This window comes from Staurois parvus, unplaced genomic scaffold (assembly GCF_062004578.1).
Source record: "Staurois parvus isolate SC_StPar_1 unplaced genomic scaffold, SC_StPar_1.0 ptg001341l, whole genome shotgun sequence".
In the NCBI taxonomy this organism is placed as follows: Eukaryota; Metazoa; Chordata; class Amphibia; order Anura; family Ranidae; genus Staurois; species Staurois parvus.
In genome coordinates, this window is record NW_028319137.1 from 39,113 (window position 1) to 59,669 (window position 20,557).

General features: G+C 48.2%; 1 protein-coding gene across 1 annotated transcript in view; it reads left to right on the forward strand.

Moving 5' to 3' along the window:
- The window catches only part of LOC149436797 (homogentisate 1,2-dioxygenase-like), a 68,394-nt gene that overhangs the window by 20,768 nt on the left and 27,069 nt on the right, over positions 1–20,557 (forward strand). Inside the window, exons 2-6 of the mRNA XM_089661450.1 lie at positions 10,305–10,376; positions 12,788–12,876; positions 14,813–14,918; positions 17,378–17,428; positions 17,610–17,701. Of these exons, the coding sequence (XP_089517576.1) occupies positions 10,305–10,376; positions 12,788–12,876; positions 14,813–14,918; positions 17,378–17,428; positions 17,610–17,701 (410 nt within the window). The remainder of the gene's footprint in view (positions 1–10,304; positions 10,377–12,787; positions 12,877–14,812; positions 14,919–17,377; positions 17,429–17,609; positions 17,702–20,557) is intronic.

Consider the following 20,557-nt stretch of genomic DNA (forward strand, 5'->3'; position numbering starts at 1 on the left):
AAGTTGATGATGCGGGGATCGTCAGCTTTCTATACAACTTACCTTTTCGTGGAGCGGGTCCGGTGTCACCCCGTAGAGGGTGCATGCCGACGATCCCCGCAGGATGGATCGGATCTGCGGATTGGGGAGCATAATGCATCGGAGTCTGATCCATTATGCTCAATCTGCAGATCCCATCCATCCTGCGGGGATCGTCGGAGGGGGTGTCACCAAGTGTTATCGCACCGAGTGACACCAACCCTAGGGACGACCCTGCCTGGAACATGTGTGCATGTCATGTTTGCACTGACTCGACTCACAGATCTGCAAGTTTGTTCAAGCGCCCCCCCCCCCACAAAAAACAACAGACCTCCCCAGAAAAAAATAGATTGCCACACAAAAATAGATCCCAGCCAGCATCAATAGATTCCCCCCCCCAGCAACAATGGACGCCTGCAACAAAATACCACCCAGGAACAATAGATCTCCCAGCAGCCCAGCATCAATGGACCATCCAGCAGATCCCGTCCAGCAACAATTGACCTCAGCAACATAAGCCCCCCACAATCAACAACCGACCTCCCCAGAAAAAAAAATAGATCCCAGCCATCATCAATAGATCCTCCCCAGAAACAATGGACCCCCACAACAAATTACCACCCAGGAACAATAGATGTCCCAGCAGCCCAGCATCAATGGACCCTCCAGCAGATCCCTTCCAGCAACAATTGACCTCAGCAACATAAGCCAGCCACAATCAACAACAGACCTTCCCAGAAAAAAATAGATCCCAGCCAGCATCAATAGATCCCCCCCAGCAACAATGGATCCCCCGCAACAAAATACCACCCAGGAACAATAGATCTCCCAGCAGCCCAGCATCAATGGACCGTCCAGCAGATCCCTTTCAGCGACAATTGACCTCAGCAACATTAGCCCCCCCGTCCCACAATGGACAACAGACCTCCCCAGAAAAAATAGATTGCCACGCAAAAATAGATCCCAGCCAGCAACAATAAATCCCCCCCCTGCAACAATGGACCCCCGCAACAAAATACCACCCAGGAACAATAGATCTCCCAGCAGCCCAGCATCAATGGACCCCCCAGCAGATCCCTTCCAGAAACAATTGATATCAGCAACATAAGCCCCCCCCCCCCAATCAACAACAGACCTCCCCAGAAAAAATAGCTTGCCACACAAAAATAGATCCCAGCCAGCACCAATAAATTCCCCATCAGCCAGCATCAATAGACCCTTTCTGGACACCCCAGAACCCCATGCCCCTTGCCATTACTTACATTCAGTGCTGGAGGTGCCGGAACTGCGTCCCCCCACATTCGTGAAAAAAAAAACCCTTGAATTATCATTGAACAGCTGCACTTAGTTCCGCCCTCATCCCTTATGATTGACAGTACATTGCTCTATCAGCAGGAATTTAGGGAAATGAGCTCAGGGCACCACCCCCAGATTCCCAGCTTCCTTTATAATTAATAAAAGGTAAATTGCATTTCTTTTATAACAAATTACATTGAAAATACTAGATTGAAAAAAAAAAAAATACGAGTGGCTAGAGGTGGACTATGAAAATATATATGTATATATGATGACAGGTCCACCTTAAGTCATGCATAATAATCCCAGGGGAGTGAGGGGTCCCAGGTACATATGGCGGTCTCGATGTCTTTGGCTGGTGTCTTCGGGGGTTAATCCTGCATTCTCTCCCCTCGTGCGATTAAGCACAATGTTAATTACTGGATTCTCAGCCACCTGTAGGAGACGTCCTGCCATTTATAAATAAATGATTGGGGTTTGTTTCGAGCGTCTTACTGCCACGTGCTGCGATCACCAGCGCTGGCTGTGCCGCACCCCGATGGCGCACGGCCTGAAAAGGTCACCCTGCTTGGATATTGGTTCCTTGGTGGGGGGGGGGGTACAGGGGGTGCCCACTAAGATAGAAGGGGAGGGGGCTGCTAAATATTTCACAGCTCTGCGTGTGAGAGAGATTAGCAAATGTCACCAAAGCCACAGACAAAGGCGCCAAAGCCTGGAGCTATGCGGGTTTTGATGAAAGAACAAAGCCGAGAAATACATACAAACTGCCTTCAGTTTACTTGTGGATTCTTCTAAAAGTCATTTTTCAGCTCGTCTGCTGTAATTAATGTCATGAATACTACTGCCAGACCCATCCACCCTACCAACCATCTGCCACTCATCTCTGCCAACCCTCCACTGGTTTCCTTTCACCTCTGTTCCGAGCTATATCACCAACCACCTAGTGTCCACCACCCATCTATGCCAACCCTCCACTGGTTTCCTTTCACCTCTGCTCCAAGCTATATCACCAACCTCCTAGTGTCCACCACCCCTCTCTGCCAACCCTCCACTGGCTTCCTTTCACCTCTGCTCCGAGCTATATCGCCAACCTCCTAGTGTCCACCACCCCTCTCTGCCAACCCTCCACTGGCTTCCTTTCACCTCTGCTCCAAGCTATATCGCCAACCTCCTAGTGTCCACCACCCCTCTCTGCCAACCGTCCACTGGCTTCCTTTCACCTCTGCTCCAAGCTATATCGCCAACCTCCTAGTGTCCACCACCCCTCTCTGCCAACCCTCCACTGGCTTCCTTTCACCTCTGCTCCGAGCTACATCACCAACCTCCTAGTGTCCTCCACCCCTCTATGCCAACCCTCCGCTGACTTCCTTTCACCTCTGCTCCGAGCTATATCACCAACCTCCTAGTGTCCTCCACCCCTCTCTGTCAATCCCTCCAGTGACTTTCCTTCACCTCTGCTCCAAGCTACATCACCAACCTCTTAGTGTCCACCACCCCTCTCTGCCAACCCTCCACTGGCTTCCCTTCACCTCTCTTTGGAGCTACATCACCAACCTCTTAGTGTCCACCACCCCTCTCTGCCAACCCTCCACTGGCTTCCCTTCAACACCACCCTGAGCTACCTCAGAAACCACTTAGTGTCCACCTCTCCTTTCTGCCAATCCCACGACATGCTTCCTTTGACCTCTGCTCCAATTTACATCACCAGCTGCACAGTATCCATCACTTTTCTCTGCCAATCCCTCTTCTGACTTCCCTTCACCTCTCTTTCGAGCTACATTATCAATCTGTTAATGTCCACCACCCCTCTCTGCCAATCCATTCACTGACTTCCCTTCAACTCTGCCCCGAGCTACATCATCAACCACTCAGTGTCTCAGTGTCCACTACTCCTCTCTGCCAGTCCCTCAATTTACTTTTTTATTATTATTATTATAATACAGGATTTATATAGTGCCAACAGTTTGTGCAGCACTTAACAATGTAATCCTTCCTTTGACCTCTGCTCCAAGCTACATCACAAACCACTCAGTGTCTTCCACTCCACCCACCTCTTAGTGTCCACCACCCTTCTTTGCCAGTCCCTCCACTGGCTTCCTTTCACCTCTGCTCTGAGCTACATCATCAACCATTCAGTGTCCACAACCCCTCTGCCAAAACCCCACTTGCTTTGACTTGCTCAACATATACTAAAAACATGCAAAGCCATCTACACCCACACCTGAAATATAACTCACAAGTAGAATGACCATTTAAAGCATATCTAAACCCAAGAACAAAATGAAATATATTGCATCTTACTGGTTTTTAGATATGGTTGCTGCATTTGTTTTCTTTTTTCAGGCCAAGCATATTTTCTGTCTGATCAATGTTTATAAACAATGTTACTTTGTATTTCTATAGCTCCCATCTGAACAATGTTTCTAAACAATGTTACTTTGTCTATCTCCCGTCCGATCGATGTTTATAAACAATGTTACCTTGTATCTCTCTATCTCCTGTCTGATCGATGTTTATAAACAATGTTACCTTGTATCTCTCTATCTCCTGTCTGATCGATGTTTATAAACAATGTTACCTTGTATCTCTCTATCTCTCGTTTGATCGATATTTATAAACAATGTTACTTTGTATCTATCTGCCGTCTGATTGATGTTTATAAACAATGTTACTTTGTATCTCTCTATCTCCTGTCTGATCGATGTTTATAAACGATGTTACTTTGTATCTCTCCATCTCCCGTCTGATCGATGTTTATAAACAATGTTACTTTGTATCTCTCCATCTCCTGTCTGATCGATGTTTATAAACAATGCCACTTTGTATCTCTCTATCTCCCGTCTGATCGATGTTTATAAACAATGTTACTTTGTATCTCTCTATCTCCTGTCTGATCGATGTTTATAAACAATGTTACTTTGTATCTGTCTATCTCCCGTCTGATCGATGTTTATAAACGATATTACTTTGTATCTCTCTATCTCCCGTCTGATCGATGTTTATAAACAATGTTACTTTGTATCTATCTCCCATCTGATCGATGTTTATAAATGATGTTACTTTGTATCTATCTCCCGTCTGATCAATGTTTATAAACAATGTTATTTTGTATCTATCTCCCGTCTGATTGATTTTTATAAATAATGTTACTTTGTATTTCTCTATCTCCTGTCTGATCGATGTTTATAAACAATGTTACTTTGTATCTCTCCATCCCCCGTCTGATCGATGTTTATTAACGATGTTACTTTTGTATCTCTATCTCCCATCTGAACAATGTTTATAAGCAGTATTAATTTGTATTGCTGTATCCTGGTATCAATAATCTGTATAAATGCTGTGTCAAAGAGTCAGTTTTTTTCTTTACAGCAGCTTCTGCATTTTATGTATTTATACAGCAACTCCCAACTGTGATTTTGACAGTTGGGCATTACTGGCAAGTGCGAGGGGGAACAGCAGGGGAGAAGAATGACAGGATGTACTACATACATCTATGTGATTCCATGATTTTGTGAATGCCCAACTAGTTACTAAGTCCTGTTATGGATCCTGGAGACTTTGTAGATCTTTGGGTAGGATAAAAGATCCTTTTCTGGGTCCACATCTTAACTGGTGGTCACACTTCATTGTGAGTCTCAGCTGTCCATAGGCCATCTGACTGATGATCGGGACTTTCTCTCTCTCCTTTATATATATGTGATCTGACTGATGATCAGGGTTCTCCCTCTCCCTTATATACACTATATTGCCCAAAGTATTGGAACCTCATCCCTTTAAAACCAAACACATGTTATTTACAAAGGTTCTGAGGCTATTTTAATTCACATAAGGCACTAAGTGAGTTTAATTACCACCTTAATCAGCCATGGAACCGGTGTAATTAATTTGTGTTTGGTTTTAAAGGGATGAGGTGGCCATTCTAATTGGGCTGCCAGCCTTTCCATGCACATGAACGTTATTGGCAACCCTATGTCCTGCCCTTTGCAGCTATAACATCTTCACCTCTTCTGGGAAGGCCGTCCACAAGGTTTAGGAGGGTGTCTATGGGAAGGTTGGACCATTCTTCCAGAAGCACATTTGTCAGGTCAGGCACTGATGTCGGGGGAGGGGGCCTGGCTCGCAGTCTCCGCTCTAATTCATCCCAAAGGTGTTCTATGGGGTTGAGGTCAGGACTCTGTGAAGGCCAGTCAAGTTCCTCCACCCCAAACTGGCTCCTCCATGTCTTTATGGACCTTGCTTTGTGCACTGGTGTGCAGTCATGTTGGAACAGGAAGGGGCCATCCCCAAACTCTTCCCACAAAGTTAGGAACATGAAATTGTCCAAAATGTCGCCTTAAGAATTCCCTTCACTGGAACTAGGGGGCCAAGCCTAACCCCTGAAAAACAACTGCACACCATAATCCCCCCTCCACCAAACTTTACACTTGGCACAATGCAGTCAGGCAAGTACCGTTCTTCTGGTAACCGCCAAACCCAGACATGTCCGTCAGAATGCCAGACAGAGAAACGTGATGGTCATTCCTGAGAACACGTCTCCACTGCTCTAGAGTCCAGTGGCGGCGTGCTTTACACCACGGCATCCGACGCTTTGCATTGCACTTGGTGATGTAAGGCTTGGATGCAGCTGCTCGGCCATGGAAACCCATTCCATGAAGCTCTCTACGCACTGTTGTTGGGCTCATCTGAAGGCCACACCAAGTTTGGAGGTCTTTAGCTATTGACTCTGCAGACAGTTGGCGACTTCTGCGCACTGTGCGCTTCAGCATGCGCTGACCCCGCCCTGTCATGTGACGTGGCCTACCACTTGGTGGCTGAGTGGCTGTTGTTCCCAGTGGCTTCCACTTTGTTATAATCCCACTAACAGTTGAGCGTGGAATATTTAGTAGCCAGGAAATGTCACGGATGGACTTATTGCCCAGGTGGCCACCTATCACGGGACCACGCTTGGAGTCACTGAGCTCCTGAGAGCGACCCATTCTTTCACCAATGTTTGTAGAAGCCGTCTGCATGCCTAGGGGCTTGATTGTATACACCTGTGTCCATGGAGGGGATTGGAACACCTGAATCACATGATATGGAGGGGATTGGAACACCTGAATCACATGAGTTGGAGGGTGGGGCAAACACTTTTGGCAATATAGTGTGTGTGATCTGGCTGATGATCAGGACTCTTTCTCTCCTTTCTATATGTGATCTGACTAACACTCAGGGCTCTATCTCTACTGTGGTAATTTTCTGCTGGGTGAAAAGACTGAGTACTGACAAAACACTAAAAATGTGATATACTACGCACTTGCTCTACAAAGTCTTTCTGCATCGAACTATGTTTGTTTACTTCCAGGACAAACCTACTCAGACTGTTCCTGGGTGTCCCTGTCTCATGCATGATTTACTGCTGCTACCACTTGATCCTGTACCCCTTACACAAAAAAAAGTAAATATCAATTAGTACTGTGATTGGTTGCTAGGGTCTCCTGTACATCATTGATCTTTGCACCATATTATGAAATATAATCATTTTTATTGCTGTGCATCAATGAAGATAAGTATTCATGGCCCCCGTCCCCCTCTGGTTGATGATGCAGTCTCTGAAATGCATCCCAGATGCATCCGGAATCTGACACATTCTGACTCAGCATCTTTATCTGGCAGACAGCGAGTGATGGTGCGTTTGCAGCCGTATACAGGACCGATCAATACGACTCTGTCTACCCCCTAGAAATTCCACCCACATCCACCAGCAGGAGGACCAGTCCTATCCATCTTCTATGCTGGAGGACAGTCCTATCCATCTTCAATGCTGGAGGACCAGTACTATCCATCTTCTATACTGGAGGACCAGTACTATCCATTTTCTATACTGGAGGACCAGTACTATCCATCTTCTATACTGGATGATCAGTAGTATCCTTCTTCTCTACTGGAGGACCAGTACTATCCATATTCTATACTGGAGGACAAGTAGTATCCTTCTTCTATACTGGAGGACCAGTACTTTCCATCTTCTGTACTGGAGGACCAGTTCTATCCATCTTCTATACTGGAGGACCAGTCCTATCCATCTTCTATACTGGAGGACCAGTACTATCTGATGATCTGTACTATCCATCTTCTATACTGGATGACCAGTAGTATCTTTCTTCTCTACTGGAGGACCAGTACTATCCATATTCTATACTGGAGGACCAGTAGTATCCTTCTTCTATACTGGAGGACCAATACTATCCATCTTCTGTACTGGAGGACCAGTCCTATCCATCTTCTGTACTGGAGGACCAGTCCTATCCATCTTCTATACTGGAGGACCAGTATTATCCATCTTCTGTACTGGAGGACCAGTACTATCCATCTTCTGTACAGGAGGACCAGTACTATCCATCTTCTATATAGGAGGACCAGTACTATCCATCTTCTGTACAGGAGGACCAGTACTATCCATCTTCTATACTGGAGGACCAGTACTATCCATCTTCTATTTAGGAGGACCAGTATTATCCATCTTCTGTACTGGAGGACCAGTACTATCCATCTTCTGTACTGGAGGACCAGTACTATCTATCTTCTGTACAGGAGGACCAGTACTATCCATCTTCTGTACTGGAGGACCAGTACTATCCATCTTCTGTACTGGAGGACCAGTACTATCCTTCTTCTATACTGGAGGACCAGTACTATCCATCTTCTATGCTGGAGGACCAGTAGTATCCTTCTTCTATACTGGAGGTCCAGTAGTATCCTTCTTCTATACTGAAGGACCAGTGGTATCCTTCTTCTATACTGGAGGACCAGTCCTATCCATCTTCTATACTGGAGGACCAATCCTATCCATCTTCTGTACTGGAGGACCAGTCCTTTCCATCTTCTGTACTGGAGGACCAGTCCTATCCTTCTTCTGTACTGGAGGACCAGGTATATCCTTCTTCTGTACTGGTGGACCAGTCCTTTCCATCTTCTGTACTGGAGGACCAGTCCTATCCTTCTTCTATACTGGAGGACCAGGTCTATCCATCTTCTGTACTGGAGGACCAGTACTATCCATATTCTATACTGGAGGACCAGGCCTATCCATATATACAGTACATATAGTGACAATAGAAAAAAAAATTTCAGCGGAACAGTCAAGTGCAGCATATAAAAATCAAATATAAAAAATGTTCAATAAATGTGAAACAGTAAAGTGCAGCATAAAAGTGAGAATATATAAAGTTCATAAAATATCAGTGGAGTAAGAGCTATAAATTGTCCGTAAGGATATAAGTACGGCAATCCCGGTGAAATATTGTGAAGTGATCCAGTAGGGAATCCACCACCTCTGTCAGATGTACACTCACCAGACATCTACTGGTAAACGGCATGTAAGCACATCTCATGTGGGTACAGGTAAAAGCAATGAAGTCTCTGCAAGGGCTGCTCAGCCAAGGGCACAAAACGCAGGTGGACCCTCTCCTATGAGGAATAGCAAGATGACCACCGTTCCAACCTTCGGCAATGGCGGCGTGATGTCAGCAAGTGCTGCTCTACCCGACGCGTTTCGTGCGCATGCATGTCTTCAGGGGTACGCTCACTGTGGGTGTTGCATGTCATTAGAGACTGCAAAGTCTATTCTTTTCAATCTGACAGATCCTGCCTGACTTGAAGTGGGTTCATGTAGAAGTAAACCGTAACTGGAGGATATTTTGTTTGCTCTGTGCTCTTAAAATTTTTAAAGGTTTTCCCCTATAAATTTTTCACCTTTTTTCATCATTTTACCATCTCAGTGCTGTTGATTGCTCCTAGCCTCTTTCAACCACTTCCTGTCTACATACACATGCAATGTCAGCAGCAGGGGTGGACTGACAACTCATGGGGCCCCCTGGGCAATAGGGGATCATGGGGCCCCTGTGTCCTTGCCCACACTCAAAAAAGCCTATAAAAAAGTTCCAGGGGCATCTCATGGAGCAGTGCCCGAGTGCTCGAATGGTCAGTCTGCCCCTGGTCAGCAGTACATCATAGCCTTGAACCAGCTTCTGGATAGTGACAACAGTGGACCATGTCTGATCGATGCGTGTCCCTATAGTCACTTGTGGTCACCACCAGAAGCATTGTGAGAGGTGACAACGTAGGAGAGAAAATTGCGAGACAGTTGTCACCCCATTACGAGAAGTGCCTGTTATTCAGCAATCTTGTGACTTCTATCAGTGTCCAGCAGAGCACTGGTTAAAGCTTGTAGGAGGAGTTTTTATTCTGCTCTGACTGTCCTATGAGGCTGCATAACCCCTGACCCCATGGCTGGACACTGCTGATTGGCCCTTTGCTGATCACATGCACCCTCCCAAGAAAAAAAAAACTCTCTAGCAATAGACACCAAATTGAGCATGTGCAGCTTGCCCCCAAGTCTCTCTTCTATCAGCAGATGGATTGGGGATAGTAGAAGAAGGGGAGGATCAGAGAAGACAGGATCAAACAGTCTTTTTGCACCCCTTAGGTTCCACAGTCAGAATAACAAGTGCCTGTCAGGCTCATTGGAGTTTGTGTTAATGAAGGCTGCAGATTGAAAAAGACTTTTGAAATGACACTAATATGTTAGAGCTTACGAGATTTTAGTGATCATTTACTTTACGTATTTGTCTAACTCAGCCTTTCTCGATAAGGGTGCCATGTCCTTCATGTAAACCTCCCCTGAGTGCAACTCAGGCTGGCCATACACTATACAATTTTCTGTCCAATTTCTGCCTAATTTCCTTTAGATTTACCTTCAACTATGTAGTGCAAGAGCCGGCCTGATTGGATACAACCGAAAGTGTTGTTAGGTTTGACCTCATATTATATGGTTTTTGGTAAATCTAAACCAAAAATCTCGAGAAAATTGTATAATGTATGGCAAACTGCTCAGATCTACACAGTACAAGAAGAAAACAAACGTGTACATTATATTGTATGATAAGTAACAATGTAACATACAATGTATCATCAGTTTGTATGCTGACACCTCTGTCCCTCTCTGTTCCCAGTATATGTCTGGATTCGGCAATGAGTTTGCCTCGGAGGATCCTCGCTGCCCAGGTGCCTTACCTGAGGGACAGGTGAGTCCACAGTTATTATACAGGGTGTCCCTGAAGTCAGGACATGTCGGCCAAATGCAGATTGTCAATACATTTATCATCGTTTTATGTCATTGGAATATTAATCAATAACATCTTCAATGGGATTTCCTCCATTTTTGAGGCAAAGTTCCATATGCTTTGCAAGATTCACATGAACCCGATGCAGTAACTCCCCATTTCCGGCAATTTGAGTACATTCGTTCATGATGCGTTCCTTCAGGTGATTCACATCTGTGATTTTCACTGACTACTCCTTTAGCATACCTAAAAAAAGTCAAGGGGACCCCGCATTCACTATATCTGCTCTCCCCGGACCCCGCATTCACTATATCCGCTCTCCCCGGACCCCGCATTCACTATATCCGTTCCCCCGGACCCCGCATTCACTATATCCGTTCCCCCGGACCCCGCATTCACTATATCCGCTCTCCCCGGACCCCGCATTCACTATATCCGCTCCCCCCGGACCCCGCATTCACTATTTCTGGTCTCCCCGGACCCCGCATTCACTATATCCGCTCTCCCCGGACCCCGCATTCACTATATCTGCTCTCCCCGGACCCCGCATTCACTATATCCGCTCTCCCCGGACCCCGCATTCACTATATCTGCTCTCCCCGGACCCCGCATTCACTATATCTGCTCTCCCCGGACCCCGCATTCACTATATCTGGTCTCCATGGACTCCGCATTCACTATAGCCGCTCTCCCCGGACCCCGCATTCACTATATCCGCTCTCCCCGGACCCCGCATTCACTGTATCCGCTCTCCCCGGACCCCGCATTCACTATATCCGGTCTCCCCGGACCCCGCATTCACTATATCTGCTCTCCCCGGACCCCGCATTCACTATATCCGCTCTCCCCGGACCCCGCATTCACTATATCCGCTCTCCCTGGACCCCGCATTCACTATATCCGCTCTCCCCGGACCCCGCATTCACTATATCTGCTCTCCCCATACCCCGCATTCACTATATCCGCTCTCCCCGGACCCCGCATTCACTATATCCGCTCTCCCCATACCCCGCATTCACTATATCCGCTCTCCCTATACCCCGCATTCACTATATCCCCGAACCCCGAACCCCGCATTCACTATATCCGCTCTCCCCGGACCCCGCATTCACTATATCCCCTCTCCCCGGACCCCGCATTCACTATATCCCCTCTCCCCGGACCCCGCATTCACTATATCCGCTCTCCCCGGACCCCGCATTCACTATATCCGCTCTCCCCGGACCCCGCATTCACTATATCTGCTCTCCCCATACCCCGCATTCACTATATCCGCTCTCCCCGGACCCCGCATTCACTATATCCGCTCTCCCCATACCCCGCATTCACTATATCCGCTCTCCCTATACCCCGCATTCACTATATCCCCGAACCCCGAACCCCGCATTCACTATATCCGCTCTCCCCGGACCCCGCATTCACTATATCCCCTCTCCCCGGACCCCGCATTCACTATATCCGCTCTCCCCGGACCCCGCATTCACTATATCCGCTCTCCCCGGACCCTATATGTACACATATAGTGATATTTCCTGTGTCCAGACTTTAGTGACATCCTGTAGAAGAGGTTATTGGGTGGCATCACAAATTCTTCAATAGGGAGAAATAAACTTCCACCATAATGTGTGTGCTTCACTCTCAGTCACCAACCAGATTCCACTATTCTCTGCTGGTTTTATTAATATTATTTTTATTTAAATTTAATATGATACAATAATATAGCTCTGACATATACCACAGCGCTGTACAGAGATCACTGAGCCAGTCACATGTCCAGAGGAGCTTACATGCTAATGTCCCCTCCCCCACAGTCACATCAGTCTCTGTACCAGAGGAGCTTACACTCTAATGTCCCCTCCCCCACAGTCACATCGATCTCTGTACCAGAGGAGCTTACACTCTAATGTCCCCTCCTCCACAGTCACATCAGTCTCCGTACCAGAGGAGCTTACACTCTAATGTCCCCTCCCCCACAGTCACATCAGTCTCCGTACCAGAGGAGCTTACACTCTAATGTCCCCTCCTCCACAGTCACATCAGTCTCTGTATCAGAGGAGCTTACACTCTAATGTCCCCTCCCCCACAGTCACATCGATCTCTGTATCAGAGGAGCTTACACACTAATGTCCCCTCCCCCACAGTCACATCTGTCTCTGCACCAGAGGAGCTTACACTCTAATGTCCCCTCCCCCACAGTCACATCTGTCTCTGTACCAGAAGAGCTTACACTCTAATGTCCCCTCCCCCACAGTCACATCAATCTCTGTACCAGAAGAGCTTACACTCTAATGTCCCCTCCCCCACAGTCACACACTGTTCAATGTAAATCTGTCAGTGTGTGGGAGGATCCCTGTTTCTATTGTCTGTTACAGAATAATCCTCAGGTTTGTCCGCACGGTCTGTACGCAGAGCAGCTCTCCGGCTCGGCCTTCACCTGTCCCAGGAGCTCCAATAAGAGAAGGTACCCTCTGATGTTCTGTGTTCATTCTGTGATTTGTGCCCAGGATCCGATCTATGACAACCTGAGATGCCAGCTGTATCGTCTAATCCCCCCCGGGGCCCAGTATGTGGCAGGAGGGTCACATGTGGCCCTTTGATACTTCTCGTGTGGCCCTTTGTAGACCCCAGTTATGGCAGTGGGAGCATTGATTTGTAAAGAAGCTGTAATAACAGAGATTTCTAACCATCTCCCATCACAGATTAATGCTGAATTCTTTTTTTAATCACACCAATATTTGATGACAATTAACAATGTATCGACTCATTCATTTTTTTCATCTTTGCATATATATTCTTCAGCTGTGCTGGAAAGTATTCTTCAACGAAACACTTCAGTGGGCCATTCTGGGTTTTTTTCCTAAATGTAGAACTCCCAACCAGGGGCAGACTGACAACTCATGGGGCCCCCGGGCAATAGGGGATCATGGGGCCCCTGTGTCCTTGCCCAAACTCAAAAAGCCTATGAAAAAGGTACCAGGGGCATCTCATGGGGCCCCCTACTGACCCCGAGTTTCCAACTGGTCAGTCCGCCCCTGCTCCCAACATGAGTTTTCTTTCCATCTCTGGATAGTGAGAGGAAGGATTGGATCCCCTTCCTGACACCAGATGCAAAGGGTGCCGGAGTTCCGGTTCAACGTAATTGGAGTCGTTTGCTATTGGTTACCACCCTTGGCACAAAACCACTTCTTCTTGCATTGCTTCCTTCAAGGGACAGTCCACCTAAAAATGATGTCAGTCAGTTGTAGGAGGACTGTTCTGGGCTGGGCTTCTGTTGTATCTTGGCTGGTTGTTTTCTAGCTCAGACTTTGTATGTTCCAACTCTTCCTGTTATATCCTTCATAACGTAAAGAGACTTGGGAACTCAGCACAGGGATGGTGGGAACCCCTCATAATGGGCACAGCGGGTGTACAGACCCGGGAACTCAGCACAGGGATGGTGGGAACCCCTCATAATGGGCACAGCGGGTGTACAGACCCGGGAACTCAGCACAGGGATGGTTGGAACCCCTCATAATGGGCACAGCGGGTGTACAGACCTGGGAACTCAGCACAGGGATGGTGGGAACCCCTCATAATGGTCACAGTAGGTGTGCAGACCTGGGAACTCAACACAAGGATGGTGGGAATCCCTCATAATGGGCACAGCGGGTGTACAGACCTGGGAACTCAGAACCGAGATGGTGGGAACCCCTCATAATGGGCATAGCGGGTGCACAGACCTGGGAACTCAGAACAGAGATGGTGGGAACCCCTCATAATGGTCACAGTAGGTGTGCAGACCTGAGAACTCAGCATAGGGATGGTGGGAACCTCTCATAATGGGCACAGTGGGTGTACAGACCTGGGAACTCAGAACAGAGATGGTGGGAACCCCTCATAATGGGCACAGTAGGTGTGCAGATCTGGGAACTCAGCACAGGGATGGTGGGACCCCTCATATTGGGCACAGCAGGTGTTCAGACCTGGAAACTCAGCACAGGGATGGTGGGAACCCATCATAATCGACACAGTAGGTATGTAGACCAGGAAATTGGTGCAGGGATGGTGGGAGTTTCTCATAATGGACACAGCAGGTGTACAGACCTGGGAACTCCGCACGGGGATGGTGGGAACCCCTCATAATGGGCACAGTAGGTGTGCAGACCTGGGAACTCCGTATAGGGATGGTGGGAACCCCTCATAATGGGCACAGCGGGTGTACAGACCTGGGAACTCAGCACAGGGATGGTGGGAACCCCTCATATTGGGCACAGCAGGTGTGCAGGGAACCTGGGAACTCTCTGGTTCACTGATCCAATGGAGATCTAGTACTATGTACCTCCAGTAGGACACTAGAATATCCTGAAGACCTTTCTTCTCTGACTTGATAATGATGTCTTGTCCTTCACTGTTGGCAGCTGGCTGTATCGTATTTTACCTTCTGTCCGCCACAAACCATTTCAGCCGTACAAGCAGAGTAACCTGACTCATAACTGGGATGAAGTGGAACCGGATCCCAATCAGGTACTGTGGGAAAAAGATCGATATTTTACATTGGGTGATGGATCGGTCATTATAAATGGGTGAAGTAAAAAAACGCCAACAAACCTATCAGTGTGTGAAACGGACATTCCCTATTGACCATGGCCATATCTGTTCACTAGCCACACAGGCTATTCGCTATGGCAACATGGCCAATGGGTGGGAGGGGGTCAAGGGCGCTTAGATGCCAACATAGGGCGCTGATAGTCAGTATCACAATCTGGTGTCTAATTAAATATTCAAGACTGCCTGCCAGTGCTATCCACCCATGCACATCCTTTTTTTTATCTTTACACCAGAGATACATATGGCCAAAATTATGTGGACCCTTCGCCAAACAACTCCAGGTGTCTCCTGCGAAGGGTACTGCAGCACACAAAGACATTTTAGGCAATTGTTCGCTATCAACCTTTTGATGGTGAAGGACCTTTTTTGTTTCAGAATGACTGTGCCCCTGTGTACAAAATTGACTCCATAAAGACATGGTTTGACCTGTTTGGTATGGAGGAACTTGAGTGTCCTGTACAAAGCCCTGACCTCAACCCTACTGAATACTTTTGTGATAAATGGGAATGCTGAGTCAGGTCTTCTCATCATCAGGACCTGACCCTACAATGGGTACAAATTCCTGCAGACACACTACAAAATCTTGTGGGAAGCCTTCCAGATGAATGAAGGCTGTTATAGCCACAACGGAGGGGGCAACCTCATATTAATGCCCATGGTTTTGGAATGGGATGTCCTACAAGGTCACTTGGGTGTGATAGTCAAGTGGGATGTCCTACAAGTTCATAAATGTGTGATAATCAAGAAGGATGTTCTACAAGCTCATATAGGAGTGATGATCAGGTGGGATGTCCTACATGTTCAAATAAGTATGATGTTCAGGTGGGATGTCCAACAAGTCCATATAGGTATGATGGTCAGGTGGGATGTTCTACAAGCTCATATAGGTGTATTATGTCCTAAAAGCTCCTATAGGTGTTATGGTCAAGTGGGATGACCTACAAGCTCCTATAGGTGTTATGGTCAAGTGGGATGACCTACAAACTCATATAGGCATGATGTTCTGGTGGGATGACCTACAACCTCATATGGGTATGATGCTCAGGTGGGACGACCTACAAGCTCATATAGGTATGGTGTTCTGGTGGGACGACCTACAAGCTCATATAGGTATGATGTTCTGGTGGGACGACCTACAAGCTCATATAGGTATGATGTTCTGGTGGGATGACCTACAAGCTCATATAGGTATGATGTTCAGGTGGGATGACCTACAAGCTCATATAGGTATGATGTTCAGGTGGGATGACCTACAAGCTCATATAGGTATGGTGTTCTGGTGGGATGAACTACGAGCTCATATAGGTATGATGTTCAGGTGGGATGATCTACGAGCTCATATAGGTATGATGTTCAGGTGGGACGACCTACAAGCTCATATAGGTATGATGTTCAGGTGGGACGACCTACAAGCTCATATAGGTATGATGTTCAGGTGGGACGACCTACGAGCTCATATAGGTATGATGTTTAGGTGGGATGACCTACGAGCTCATATAGGTATGATGTTCTGGTGGGATGACCTACGAGCTCATATAGGTATGATGTTCTGGTGGGATGACCTACGAGCTCATATAGGTATGATGTTCAGGTGGGATGACCTACAAGCTCATATAGGTATGGTGTTCTGGTGGGATGACCTACGAGCTCATATAGGTATGATGTTCAGGTGGGATGATCTACGAGCTCATATAGGTATGATGTTCAGGTGGGACGACCTACAAGCTCATATAGGTATGATGTTCAGGTGGGATGACCTACAAGCTCATATAGGTATGATGTTCAGGTGGGACGACCTACAAGCTCATATAGGTATGATGTTTAGGTGGGATGACCTACAAGCTCATATAGGTATGATGGTGAGGTGAAATGACCTACAAGCTCATATAGGTATGATGGTCAGGTGGAATGACCTACAAGCTCATATAGGTATGATGTTCTGGTGGGATGACCTACGAGCTCATATAGGTATGATGTTCAGGTAGGATGACCTACGAGCTCATATAGGTATGATGTTCAGGTAGGATGACCTACGAGCTCATATAGGTATGATGTTCTGGTGGGATGACCTACGAGCTCATATAGGTATGATGTTCAGGTAGGATGACCTACGAGCTCATATAGGTATGATGTTCAGGTAGGATGACCTACGAGCTCATATAGGTATGATGTTCAGGTAGGATGACCTACGAGCTCATATAGGTATGATGTTCTGGTAGGATGACCTACAAGCTCATATAGGTATGGTGTTCTGGTGGGATGACCTACAAGCTCATATAGGTATGATGGTCAGGTGTACCCAAACATTAGGCTATATAGTATATATAATTATACATTCTAAATTCCCCTATTAACTAGTTTGTGTTCCTCTGCAGTTGAGGTGGAAATCATTCATAATAGAGGAGAAGAAGCAGGACTTTGTGGATGTAAGTATTTTTTTTTGTAACAAAAGAATCAAACCCCCACCCAGCTCATGAACTGTGTTTGCTGATAATATTTATGTTGACAATCTGTTTACTTTCAAATCTGACAAAATGGCATTTAACTCCTATGTAAATTTAGTTGATAAGTAAGAAGTAATGACCTGTGCCGTCTATGCCTTGGCAGGGTTTGCGCACAATCTGTGGAGCCGGTGATGTAAAGTCACGCAATGGAATTGCCATCCATATTTACACGTGCAACACCTCCATGATTGACAGGTATGAGGGTAATATGGACTTTCTGTACTTTTTCCCTGAACTCACACTCTACCCTCTAATATAGCACCATGTGCAACGTGTATCTTCATACTGTCCCTGCTCTCTATCCTGCCCCTGTCCCTGCTCTCTATCCTGCCCCTGTCCCTGCTCTCTATTCTGCCCCGTCCCTGCTCTCTATCCTGCCCCTGTCCCTGCTCTCTATCCTGCCCTGCTCTTTATTCTTCCTCTGCTCTCTTTCTTGTTCCTGTGTCTGCTTTCTATTTTGTACATGTCCCTGCTCTCTATCATTTTCCTGTGTCTGTGCTCTCTCCTATCCCACTCCCTGCCCTCTTTTATGTCATTGTCCCTGCCCTCTATCCTGTCCCTGCCCCAGTTGTCTATCCTCTCCCTGCCCTCTGTCCTGTCCCTGCTCTCTGTCCAGTCCCTGTCCTCTATCCTGTCCCTGTCCTTTATCCTGTTGCTGCTTTCTATTCTGTCCATCTGTCTGCCCTATATCCTGTCCCTCCCCCTGCCCTCTATCCTATCCCGTCCCTGCCCTCTGTCCCGTCCCTCCTCCTCCTCTCTATCCTGTCCCTGCTCTCTATCCTGTCCCTCCTCCTCCTCTCTATCCTGTCCCTGCCCTCCATCCTGCCCCTGCTCTCTATCCTGCCCCTGCTCTCCATCCTGCTCCTGCCCTTTATCCTGTCCCTCTCCCTGTTCCTGCCCCTGCCCTCTATCCTGTCCCTGCCCTTTATCCTGCCCCTGCCCTCTATCCTGTCCCTGCCCTCTATCCTGTCCCTGCCCCCGCCTTCTATCCCACCTCTGTCCAGTCCCTGCCCTCTGTCCAGTCCCTGCTCTCTATCCTGTCCCTGCCCTCTGTCCAGTCCCTGCCCTCTGTCCAGTCCCTGCCCTCTGTCCAGTCCCTGCCCTCTGTCCCTGTCCCTGCCCTCTATCCTGTCCCAGTCCCTGCCCTCTATCTGCTCTCTATGCTGTCCCTGTCCCTGCTCTCTCTCTCTGTTCTTCACTCTACACTCTGTCCCTGTCCCTGCTCTCTCTCTCTGTCCTTCACTCTACACTCTGTCCCTGTCCCTGCTCTCTCTGTCCTTCGCTCTACACTCTGTCCCTGTCCCTGCTCTCTCTGTCCTTCGCTCTACACTCTGTCCCTGTCCCTGCTCTCTCTGTCCTTCGCTCTACACTCTGTCCCTGTCCTTCGCTCTACACTCTGTCCCTGTCCCTGCTCTCTCTGTCCTTTGCTCTACACTCTGTCCCTGTCTCAGCTCTCTCTGTCCTTCGCTCTACACTCTGTCCCTGTCCCAGCTCTCTCTGTCCTTCGTTCTACACTCTGTCCCTGTCCCAGCTCTCTCTCTCTGTCCTTCGCTCTACACTCTGTCCCTGTCCCAGCTCTCTCTCTGTCCTTCGCTCTACACTCTGTCCCTGTCCCTGCTCTCTCTGTCCTTCCCTCTACACTCTGTCCCTGTCCCTGCTCTCTCTGTCCTTCGCTCTACACTCTGTCCCTGTCCCTGCTCTCTCTGTCCTTCGTTCTACACTCTGTCCCTGTCCCAGCTCTCTCTCTCTGTCCTTCGCTCTACACTCTGTCCCTGTCCCAGCTCTCTCTCTGTCCTTCGCTCTACACTCTGTCCCTGTCCCTGCTCTCTCTGTCCTTCCCTCTACACTCTGTCCCTGTCCCTGCTCTCTCTGTCCTTCGCTCTACACTCTGTCCCTGTCCCTGCTCTCTCTGTCCTTCGCTCTACACTCTGTCCCTGTCCCAGCTCTCTCTGTCCTTCGCTCTACACTCTGTCCCTGTCCCTGCTCTCTCTGTCCTTCGCTCTACACTCTGTAGAGGGAAGGACAGAGAGAGCAGGGACAGGGACACTCTGTCCCTGTCCCAGCTCTCTCTGTCCTTCGCTCTACACTCTGTCCCTGTCCCAGCTCTCTCTGTCCTTCGCTCTACACTCTGTCCCTGTCCCAGCTCTCTCTGTCCTTCGCTCTACACTCTGTCCCTGTCCCAGCTCTCTCTGTCCTTCGCTCTACACTCTGTCCCTGTCCCAGCTCTCTCTGTCCTTCGCTCTACACTCTGTCCCTGTCCCAGCTCTCTCTGTCCTTCGCTCTACACTCTGTCCCTGTCCCAGCTCTCTCTGTCCTTCGTTCTACACTCTGTCCCTGTCCCAGCTCTCTCTGTCCTTCGCTCTACACTCTGTCCCTGCTTTCTCTCTCTGTTCTCCGCTCTACACTCTGTCCCTGTCCCTGTCCCAGCTCTCTCTGTCCTTCGCTCTACACTCTGTCCCTGTCCCAGCTCTCTCTGTCCTTCGCTCTACACTCTGTCCCTGTCCCAGCTCTCTCTGTCCTTCGCTCTACACTCTGTCCCTGTCCCAGCTCTCTCTGTCCTTCGCTCTTCACTCTGTCCCTGTCCCAGCTCTCTCTGTCCTTCGCTCTACACTCTGTCCCTGTCCCAGCTCTCTCTGTCCTTCGCTCTACACTCTGTCCCTGTCCCAGCTCTCTCTGTCCTTCGCTCTACACTCTGTCCCTGTCCCAGCTCTCTCTGTCCTTCGCTCTACACTCTGTCCCTGTCCCAGCTCTCTCTGTCCTTCGCTCTACACTCTGTCCCTGTCCCAGCTCTCTCTGTCCTTCGCTCTACACTCTGTCCCTGTCCCAGCTCTCTCTGTCCTTCGCTCTACACTCTGTCCCTGTCCCTGCTCTCTCTGTCCTTCGCTCTACACTCTGTCCCTGCTCTCTCTGTCCTTCGCTCTACACTCTGTCCCTGTCCCTGCTCTCTCTGTCCTTCGCTCTACACTCTGTCCCTGCTCTCTCTGTCCTTCGCTCTACACTCTGTCCCTGTCCCTGCTCTCTCTGTCCTTCGCTCTACACTCTGTCCCTGTC